The 10,776-nt window shown below is 35.0% G+C and overlaps 2 protein-coding genes across 5 annotated transcripts; one reads left to right on the forward strand and one right to left on the reverse strand.

The window, feature by feature from the left end:
* Positions 1 to 910: 910 nt before the first annotated feature.
* On the forward strand, positions 911 to 3,456 carry LOC105141765 (uncharacterized). Of its 2 annotated transcripts, XM_011049110.1 has the most exons (4): positions 911 to 1,174; positions 1,896 to 2,295; positions 2,760 to 3,079; positions 3,203 to 3,456. In XM_011049110.1, exons 1-3 carry the CDS (start codon positions 1,036 to 1,038, stop codon positions 3,046 to 3,048), a joined length of 828 nt encoding a protein of 275 aa, XP_011047412.1. In that variant the 5' UTR covers positions 911 to 1,035; the 3' UTR covers positions 3,049 to 3,079; positions 3,203 to 3,456. The 2 variants fall into 2 exon arrangements, with proteins under 2 accessions (XP_011047412.1, XP_011047411.1); XM_011049109.1 differs by having other exon boundaries at positions 2,760 to 3,456.
* Positions 3,457 to 3,672: 216 nt separating this feature from the next.
* Positions 3,673 to 9,747, reverse strand: LOC105141766 (uncharacterized). 3 transcript variants are annotated; one of them, XM_011049111.1, is made up of 18 exons: positions 9,628 to 9,747; positions 9,197 to 9,436; positions 8,969 to 9,035; positions 8,521 to 8,704; positions 7,941 to 7,993; positions 7,433 to 7,521; positions 6,994 to 7,230; positions 6,507 to 6,571; positions 6,148 to 6,208; positions 5,953 to 6,070; positions 5,792 to 5,873; positions 5,601 to 5,673; positions 5,463 to 5,524; positions 4,793 to 4,888; positions 4,537 to 4,691; positions 4,365 to 4,461; positions 4,146 to 4,223; positions 3,673 to 4,064 (listed from the first exon to the last, which is right to left on the reverse strand). In XM_011049111.1, the coding sequence occupies exons 1-18, from the start codon at positions 9,632 to 9,634 to the stop codon at positions 3,954 to 3,956; spliced, it is 1,875 nt and encodes a 624-aa protein (XP_011047413.1). In that variant the 5' UTR covers positions 9,635 to 9,747; the 3' UTR covers positions 3,673 to 3,953. The 3 variants fall into 3 exon arrangements, with proteins under 3 accessions (XP_011047413.1, XP_011047416.1, XP_011047415.1); XM_011049114.1 differs by lacking the exon at positions 9,197 to 9,436 and having other exon boundaries at positions 9,628 to 9,743; XM_011049113.1 differs by lacking the exon at positions 9,628 to 9,747 and having other exon boundaries at positions 9,169 to 9,252.
* Positions 9,748 to 10,776: the final 1,029 nt, after the last annotated feature.

The raw sequence follows: 10,776 nt of genomic DNA on the forward strand, positions 1-10,776 counted from the left end.
CATTATGCTGAACCAAAAGTAATAGCTATCAGTTTTAGTGTTTGATTTTTTTAAAAGAGTTGTTAACATTTGAAACCTTTTTTTTAAAAAAAAATGATTACGGGCATTGTTCGCATTAAAAAAAAACCAATTAATTTCAACATTTTTTTTTTTAATTTCATCTATTGCTGTTAATATAAGTAATGAATTGGTTGTCATTTTAAACAACAAACCACCATTTAGACTCAACATGTTTTTTTTTTATTATATATATATATATATATATTTTTATTATTTAATATATTTTATTAGTTTTAAATTAATTGTAATAATTTATCTTGATTTATTTTCTACGAGATCATTGTAATTTTAAATAGATATATCGATATTTAGTTGATGTTTAATTTTTATAAATATATATTTTTATTATTATATTAATAAATAAAAAATATTTAAAAAAATTTTAAAACTAGTAAATAGCGGCAAATCTTGCCGGTGAAAAGTCTATTTATTTTTATATTTTAAAAATATTTTTAATTTTTTTAGTTTTGAGTTAATATTTTTATATATCTTTTCATATTAATGTATCGATATCAAAAATAATTTTTAATAAATTAAAAATATTATTTTAATATATTTTTTTAATAAAAAATACCTTACAAGATAATAACTATCATGCTTCAAAACAACCTCTAAGCTACAAACCTCGGGTTGATTTAATCCTCTCGTGCTGAATTTAATAACAAAACAAAAAATTTCTCCATGGTCTAATTATTTTTTTTAGATTCAACAAAATTTTAATCCGACTTATATCGTGTGCAAGGAAATTAGTAAAATCTACATTCCATTATAATGATTACATGGAGCGAAGAAGCCACGAAGTGTAGTGGGGGGGCAAAAACACCTGTGGATTATATATTACATTTTGTTAGTTACTACGCTGGAGACGTTCCTTACATTACGATGTTTAACTGAACTAAAACGAAAACCAGAAAGAATCTCCATTTCCACAGAGGAGAGACCAGATAGAATCTCTCCTGTTTGTTTCCACAAGAAATGCGGTCCATACAGCTGGGACTCTCAGTATTTCCCACATCCATAAACAACAACCTTCTTAATTTCAATTTCAAGAAACAATCTTTTTTTAATCCTCCTACAAGGGTTTCTCATCATCAATACTCTCTCCCCACAACAGGTACGTACCTAACTACTTCAAAATTCACCAAACCCTTTAGAGCTTTTCATTCATATCTTGTTGGATTCGAAGTTTCTGTAGATTATCTTTTGTGGGTTTTCTTTCCTTATATGTACCATTCTATTGTATGCATGCTTTCTTGTGCTGTTGTTTCACTGTTGATTTGTAGTCAAAGATATAGTTGACTAACTGAATCGTTGTCGTTTTTTAACGAATCTTGATTCTTAAATTTGGACTTGACTTCGATTTCGAACCATCCGTGTTCACACCCTCATTCTTCAGAAAGTGAATGGGGCAGGCATAATCTCAGAATTGATAAAAACTGGAGTTAGATATGTTGCAATGCATCGGCTCCAGGAACATTATAACAACAGTCAATGTTAGCTAATTTAGCTAGTAAAGTCACCTGTGTAAACAAAGGCTTGATGGGATTCCTTATGAATGCAAAAGAACAGCTTTATGAAAACAAGAATCCTTCCTAGCAAGACTGTAAAAAAAATATATGGTAGAATGTGGTTATTTATTATCAATCCCTTTTCACTTGCTTGCGTAGAAGAATCTATTCCTGTTTATTCTGCTTTCTGCTATGTTTCTTGAATCTTGATATCTAAACAAAGGTACACGGAGGGAGAGAAGTTTTTAGCTTATCTATCTGTACTTTACTCAGATGCATAGTTAGGATATTAAAATTTATTTGGATTATTCTGTTCTTTGAGTGTAGGACTATGCAGCAGAGCGAGTCAAGTGGTTGAATTGTTCCCTACTGTATCTCCAGGGATAGTTGTAAGGGAAGCAAGATTAGAAGATTGCTGGGAAGTGGCTGAGACTCACTGCAGTTCCTTCTTTCCTGATTATTCCTTCCCTCTACATCTTGTGCTAAGGGTTGACAGGCTGGTAGCAATGCTATCAGGATTCATCATACCAAATGGCTGCAGAAGAACTTGTCTGGTTGCTGTCATTGGTAGCCCAGGTGATCAGACTTTCTATATTGGAAGTGAAGATTTCAAAATTGGAGGTTCTGATGGGAATTCCAGTCCTAATCGAGGCTACATTGCTGGGATATTGACCGTGGACACTGTTGCTGATTTTCTCCCAAGGAAAGGCCCACTCAGGCAGAGAAGGTAAGTTCGGCTTTGCTCTTATGACAATTAGGTCTTTGTGATCATGTAAACTTTGTGTTGCGATCTAGCATGCAATTGGTTTTGAGTAGATTTGAATGGAACTCTTTTAGTGGGCCAATAAACCAGCACGGTGTGTTTATTGTCGTAGCTATCAAAGAGAATTAACTACTGAAAAGTAGTTGTTCATCAATCTATATTTTGGATGGATCGTGGCTGGAAGAAATACTTTTTGGGCAATCTGTGTTGACCAATCCATATTGATGTTGAAACAACATATAATAAGGAAGGTCAATCCTAACACAAATGCTCTGATAAACAAAGAAGTGATCGTTTATGTTTTGAATGTTCTTTTATTCCATACGTGCACTTAATTCTTTTACAAGCTTCTCTTGCCTACACCAGTTCAGTTGCGTTTAGTTTCTGAAATTTTATTCCTACAATTGTGATATATGTTTCTGCCAAAGGACTGGAATTGCATATATATCGAATGTTGCTGTTCGGGAGAGATTTCGCCAGAAGGGGATAGGTAAAAGGCTCGTAGCAAAGGCAGAGGCTCAAGCTAGGAACTGGGGCTGCCGTTCCATTGCTTTGCACTGTGATTCGAATAATCCTGGAGCTACCAAACTGTATAAGGGACACGGTTTCAGAAGTATCAAGGTACCAGAAGGTGCAAACTGGCCGCACCCCAAGACCTCTCCAGATATCAAATTCAACTTCATGATGAAGCTTCTAAACACCCCAATCACAACATAGAATTTTTAGGTGCACACGAAGAATTGACAAGGTAAAACCTTGTAGGAAAATTTGAAAATTGCATCATATAATCTGTGTATGTATAGATCATCAGGGTAATGTCTGGATACAATGGTTACTATTTCGAGATAAAAGATACAAATTATTATTTCAGGATAGAAGACAATAAGACAATGAGGACAAAGAAAACATTACTGTGCAAAAATTTATTTCAAAACTGTCCTTTATTTAACCTCTCTTTAATCAAATATATTTTTGTTTTTTATGTCCTTTTTTACACCAACCAAAAACAGAGTGATGGCTTTAATGTACCCTGTGCCTGTTTGCGTGATAGAAGACATTTTTGTAAAGCTCAAGGGACTTGGATAAGATGATTTACTTGCTACTTCTGCCCCTTGATGTTTCAAATCTATGTTATTTCTTGCTGCTTCTGCTTCTTCAATTCAATCACGCGATCGCTAAAATCTGTTTGACACCAACTTAATTTAAGGGCTCTCAAAACTTTACAGAAACAAACATGGTATATGATCCCATCCAGTAGACGAAAGGAAAAATTGAGACAGAGAGACCATTGTTACTCTTGATGCACGAGGTAGTGCGTAGCCGGCCAACAGAACATAATTAAGGAAAAGCATATGAACTTGGATAGTAAAACTGCAATTTATTGTTATTGACAAAGACTCAAGCACATAATGCTATTTATTGTTATTGTTCGTTTATTCTGTAATTAGTATCTCTACAAATTTAAACTTGGCATTCTATATTCATCAGCAAAATCAGATTTAACGAGAAAAACTCTCTAGAGCACCCTGGCTTTACGGCCAATACGCCACACTTGAGGGATGCCGAATTCAACAAACAGGATTGCGCATGGAAACTGAAAGGGCCGCAACTCAAAACTCAACTTATGAAGTTTGGAGAAATTTATCCAAGGCAGAAGTATCCAAAGCAGGGAACTTCTTGACAGCAGAAGCCACAGCAAGTCCAAGCTTCACCGCATCTTCATGGCTAGATGCCTGAAGACATCATTACTTTTAGTCGCTATATATTGAGATAATATTGGCAGTTCATGCAGAAACTGAAAGCAAATTTTATACCTCAATGTTAAGGGGAAGAACAGGATCATGAAGTGAGAGTCTAAGAAGGAACCACCCACCAAAACCAGAAACTCGAACCTGTTTAAGTTAAGGAAAAAGGGAACAAGTATGGGAGAAAATTTATTGTGTGATGTCTCGAGAGCATGGCACTAGCCGTCAAACCACTAAAGTTACAAGTACTAATGCAGCCTACATAATATTTATCTGTGTCAAACTCACCCCTTCATAATTAACAGGAGCTTTCTGAAGCTTTGGATCTGACTCTACATGGTTCTCCAAAAGTTTCAGCACTGCCTCTCCATATTCTCGGAAAGATCTGGATGTTCTAAGTGATCAGTTATACTACAGCAAAATAATATAAAAATGTGACAGACCAGACACAGAACCATACCCTCCTTTAAGATCTGGATGATTCTGATCGATTTTCAGTCTCAATTCCACAGCAACTCTTGGTTCCTGCAGACCCTCTACCAGGTCAGTCAAAACTTTGCTGCCTCCAGCAATACCAGAAGCTCTGGCTGAAGCCAATTTATTTAGAACTTTAACCTGCATGTATAAACAGAAAATGGTAAACAAGAAAGTTGATAAATTGATAATGCAATAAACTAAAAATGCTTGACCCTTGCTCTGTTTCATATAATGCCTACCATGAGGTATGCTCCATCATCAAGCCAGTGGTTTTCCTTGAGAGCTCCATGGCCACTGGTTTCAATAGCCAGATGTGATTCCTCACCAACAGAGTTCTGTGAGCAATGTCATTGCATTTGTTTGAAAATTCATAAAGCAAGAGCTACAGAAAAGTAGATCATCCAAATTGCGATATAATAGCACTGAAGCCCTCTAATACCAAAGAGGGAACAAGAAATGCTTGGCGTTGAAAGATGTTAAATAAAAAAAATCAACAAAGGAAAAGTCATTAAAATTCTAAATTATAGACAACAAGATCCTACACAACATATGATGAGGAGCTCAAAATGATTTGCATCCAACCTTCATAGTGATTTGCATTTCACACTAAAAGCAAATAGAAAATACCCCTAAACAAATTCAGTCACATTGTATATAGGTTTATCATTCAATGACAATTTCCTCAAGGCAACTTTCATATTGATTTGCATCCACCCTTCAGAAATACCACAATCAAATCCCATTTGGTTAAAAATTTCATCCTGCCAGCATTATTACTAGTTCAAAAATCTGCCCCAATACAGGGCACAAGGATCAAGCTTGCATATGCAAATTTCCCTATTTGGTTTCTTGCTTCTGTAAGTGTCCCAAAACTCAGCAAGTAAAAGACAAATCAGAATCTCTACTTACCAAACGAACAGCCTCATCGATGACATTTTTATAACCTCTTTTGAATCGATGGTGCTTTCCCCCTAAAAAAGACTGGCAGGCTATAAGCACATTCATATACAGGGAATAAACAATATGCCATTTTGGTTTTCTGCATACCAAGTTTGTTTTCAATAAATGTAGTAAGGCCATCGGAAGTCACACTGTCTGTAACAATAGTTGTTCCTGGATGCTAAATGGAAAACAGAGCGGGCCAAATTGGTAATGAATTTAAGGGGAAAAGAGCAATGGAACAGAAGTCATGTGCTTTAACGGTGGCACTTGAGACAACTGAAGTAGGAAGATCTTACTTCCTCTAATACAATGGCAGACATCAAGGCAATCAGCCGATTCCGGTTGAACTCACGAGCAGTGGAATCCACAGCAGCAGATCTACAAGAAATTATTATACATTAAAAAGAACTGATACATGAATGTGCTATATGATTGCACAGATTGGGATGATGAACACCTGTCAACATCAGTATCAAATATGATCCCCAAATCAGCCTTGTTCTCAAGGACTGCCTGGGCAATAGCTTTCATCGCTGCCTTGTCCTCTGGATTAGGGATATGATTTGGAAACATACCTATTTTGAAAAACTACTTTAGCATGTAAATAAAACACATAGCAAAAGTCATAGAAAATTTCTAATATCAACATTACCATCTGGTTCCAAGAACTGGCTGCCAGAAGTGATAGCTCCCAGAGGCTGAAGAACTTTTTCCTGAAAAAACATTTGAAACATTAACATATTAGAAGACAAGGTGATGAAATGATTGAGTGATAGAAATGGAAGGAAGTTCTTTAGCAAAATAACTGCAGATATGTTGTTGACTGTGTCTCCCCAGTCTGGACAACGAAAATCTAAGAAACTTGGTTAAGTGCTGGTGGAGGAAGTGGTGTTCAGAAAGTTTATTACTTGGAAGCATTAAAGGTACATCAAGCATAGATTTTGCTACAGCCAAGTACAATAAAGTTTTGTATAAACAAAAGAAAGCCAAATAAATCACAATATGACTTACAGCAAAAAATCCTCCTGCTCCATTTCCCGCATCAACAACAATATGGAATCCCTCCAGTGGCTTCTCTAAAAGTTCAACAATTTCCAATCAACAACTAGCAAATGGGATCACACCACCTTAACATGCAAAAACTCAATAAAACAAGTACTAGTAACATTGAAGTAAATATCCAATGTAAAACATCTCCATAAAAATGCAAAATATTTTTTACAAACAAAAGACTCCCAAGGACCAACCCAGTGATTAAACTTAGGATTTTTAGAATTAGGTTCAAATCCTAAAATGAGTAGGTAGGGTTAGAGGAAGACAGACTACTACCTATTATGCAGACCAAGGTCCAGGGGGTCTCCTAATGGAGCAAAATGAAAATATTTAATGGACTATGATGGTAGCATACCCCAATTCACACATTTGCGTATCAAACCATGGGTAACAGAAATTAATCCCTGAATACAATTTATTATGACAACTATTTTGGAGCATTTACCTATATTTCCTGCAGCTTTGCGGACTGCCTTTACAAGATCAGATGTATACACAGTCATGTAATCAACTCTTTTTAAGGATTCAGAAGCTTTCCCTTTTGATTTCATTAAACCTTCATCTGTAAAACTATTATATATGTCCACAGCGCGCTCTAAAATGTTTTTAATGTCAGCCTTCCCAAGCCCTCCAGCATTTGTGAAGAATTTGAACCCGTTCCTGTTGAAAGGAAGATGACTAGCTATTTGCACAACAACATGAACCAAAAATTTGATTAGATGTAAGCTAGTCAGAAAGTCTACTAAGATGATCTAATGATCTAAAGTAAAGCAGTGTTTACACAAAAGTTCAAGCAATGAAAGTGGCAACCATTATGAGGCACCATTTCCAAATCCCACGATTATAGTAGGCGAACATGGTCTAACAGAAAATCAACCAGTTACCTGTTATCATTATAGCCCCATCAACTGGACATAAAAATGCCTCATCCTCGGTTAGTGTGCTATTAAACATTGCAGGGGTGGATGCCAATCTGCAAAAGGTAAGATGCTACAAAAGTTAAGAACAAATCATGAACGAACAAAGGTTAAACCATTTCTCAGCCACTGATCCATTGATCTCATGAGGTCACTGCATCATACATTCAATCAGTGGAAAGTACACATCATACAAAAAAAAACCATTTTTAACTTGTGTAGAAACCCACAATTTATGCTGAGATCCTTCATGATCTTCCAAGAGGAGAAAGTGTCATATAAGTTGTCTTCCCTGAAAAGGTCATCACAAGATCCAGCCAAAGAGAGAACACTTCAACCATGAAATTTTAATGGCCACTAGCTGGAGATTTTTGGCCCAATAACATTGAGTTTAAAATATCTAAAGAAGGGTATGGACAGTGAGATGTATACAATTGTTAGAAAATCAAACCAAGATGAGAAATCATAAACCCACCCATATTGAACAACATCCAGGCCTGCACTGGCAACACCTCGAGTAACCGCATCCTGGAAGTTAAAGATTAAACCTCAGTTATTTATGATATTAGTAGATGAGGAAATTCCATACATAAAAGCTCTAACACTGCACAGTAGATGTATTGATAGTAGCACTTTTTCCAAATGATTATATTCCTTTGAGTTTGAATGACATTTTTTATAAAACTGGTAAAGTTAGTTGCTACAATTTTTCACAGGAAAAGAAGAGAGACAGAGTCAATAGTGAAAAGTGTAAACAACTAAACATCAATTTCCAAGCCAAAACAAAATAACTAGATAGATCAGATCAGAAGAAAACGCGGTCCTCTTTGTAGGACCATCAGTTACCTAGTAATTGTCCAATTGATGGTCCAGCGGCCAAACTAATACAAGTGTCAGTATGCTGATGACACGAGCATTATATGAGCTTGAAAAGACTCACAGAACAGTTGATCAACCAGAAATGTTGGGGGGGGGGCTGCTGGAGGGACTTAAAGGTTGTTTGCAGATGGTTTCAGATAGCCAAAAGATTTATGCACAGCAGGAAAAAGAACTACCTGCAACACCTGTGCAGATATGCGGGAATCGTGACCTACAGACACCTTCAGAGGTTTGGATGCATCAACTTTTTTCTTTTCCGATAACCAGGCAGAAAAGGCTGCTGCTATTGCTTCCGTAACTGGTTCAGTGAGGGTAACAGGTTCTCCCTCGACCCCAGGAACAGCCACACCTCGAATATCACTATGTTCCCATTGGGGAATAAAAGAAACACGACCTCGGAGTTACACCACTTACAATCAACGCTAAAATAGTTCCAACTTCCAAGCATAAATCACAGGTAATTCTGGGTGATTATTTTTTCAATCATGCGTTGACTTTCAGTTGATAGGATTGTTGGGACATCCATGAAAGAAAGGGTAACACTATTGAAACCCAAACAGAAAATAAATAATTACTGCTGCCAAATAATTCTGGATTATAACTATAACCACAGATAATCCTCCCCTGCCATTTTGAAGCTTCATAAAATCAACCTTATCGAGATATGGCACCGCGGTCGTAGATGAAGCAGCTGCAGAAAAGTTAAATTTTGTTGCGAAATTAGAGTTGTTATGGCAACCGAATCTGTGTTCATCGCAAACAGAAAACCCAAAGCGTACTGATACATAGAGAACGAGTGTTTTAAAATGCAATTATCAATCAACCTGGAAAAAATGAGAGTCTAGAACAGACCATTGCAGTAGTAAATAGGTGGTCGTTTAACAAAAGCAGTCTGGTATTTTGGTAAATGCATGGAAGATATGCCACTCCTCCATGCCAATAAATTCTTCCCTCCATGAAAGGGAAGCAAGTTGCGGTGGTGGTTATAAGGGGCCGCCGCCGCGGAACAACAGTCCCTACCACTTTGGTAGGAGTAGTATTCATTGGTCCCCGACAGCCTATTCTTTGCTACAATTACATTTACAACAATTGCTGCACCCACCACAACCCAGCAAATTTCAAAACAAAAAAATTAAATTAAATTGCTATAATAATTAGTAAAAAAAAAATGTATTCAGCTTGGTCACTGTGCTGATAACCTCAAGATTAGGCTATATAAAATTCTATTCTGTTTCTGTAATTACTTGAATTCGATCAAAGAAGTGGAATTCAATTCAACGTACCTGCCATTTTATTTGACGGTTACTGACGGCGACGCCGATATGGTGGTTAAGAAAGAGAGGGTAGAGTTTTGAAAATTATGAAAATAAGAGGTGCTATATGGGATTTTATCCCGCGGATGCTCGCAGCCTAGCTTTCACGCGTGTTGGCTGTGGAGGAGTTTTGTTACCACTTGCCAGTGAAGAGATGTCACGTGCTTGTCCTCTAGTATATTCGAGTTTTATCCCCACTGTTGTCGGGTGTATTTTCTGGTGGGTAGGTTTGCGAAAACACCACTCTAGTTTAGTAAATTTTCAATTGGGCCCTTTAAGAAGAATCGATCATCCTTCGTAAACGCACAAAACGGGTGTTAAAGTATAAATATTTCAGCGACAGTGGAAGTGATTATTTTTAAAAATATTTTTTATTTTAAAATATGTTAAAATAATATTTTTTTATTTAAAAAATATTTTTAAAATTATTATATCAAAATAATTCAAGAATATAAACAAATAATTTAAAATAAAAACAAATTTAAAATTTTAAAAATACAATGTAAAACACATTTCCAAATAATTATTTGGTCATTGACAAGAGTTTGTCAGGTGAAAAAAATATTGTTTCAAAAAAATATATATTATTTTACATGCTCAAAAAAAAATGATGTTTTTTTTTAAAAAAAATTAGCTAATTTTTCTAATGTAATAAAATTATAATTTTTAGAGTCTTTTAGACACCAAGTTTTTCTTGTATTTTTTTTCTTTATACTTTGCATTCTTATTATTTAACAATTAGCCTATTTGTCACCATATTTTTTTATTTTTATTTTGTTTTTTAAAATATTTTTTTGGTTTTTCCTTCTTCTTTTTTCCTTGTGTCTTTTTTTAAAAAAAAATTATTTTTAATTTTTTATACTTTGAATGTTTATCACATATTGGCTTATTTATATCATTCATTTTGTTATTATTTTTATTGTTTTATAATTTTTTTATAATTTTTTATATATTTTTTTTTTTAAAATACTATACAAAAACTTGGAAAATGTTGTTTCACTCGAGTAATTAAACTAGCTTGAAAAATTACATGTTTCTATAAACATATATAATATTTATTGTATTTTATTGTATATAAACATCAACTTTTTAATTAATGGTTATTTTTTTATTTGATAT

Source organism: Populus euphratica, unplaced genomic scaffold (assembly GCF_000495115.2).
Source record: "Populus euphratica unplaced genomic scaffold, PopEup_1.0 scaffold130.1, whole genome shotgun sequence".
NCBI classification, from domain to species: Eukaryota; Viridiplantae; Streptophyta; class Magnoliopsida; order Malpighiales; family Salicaceae; genus Populus; species Populus euphratica.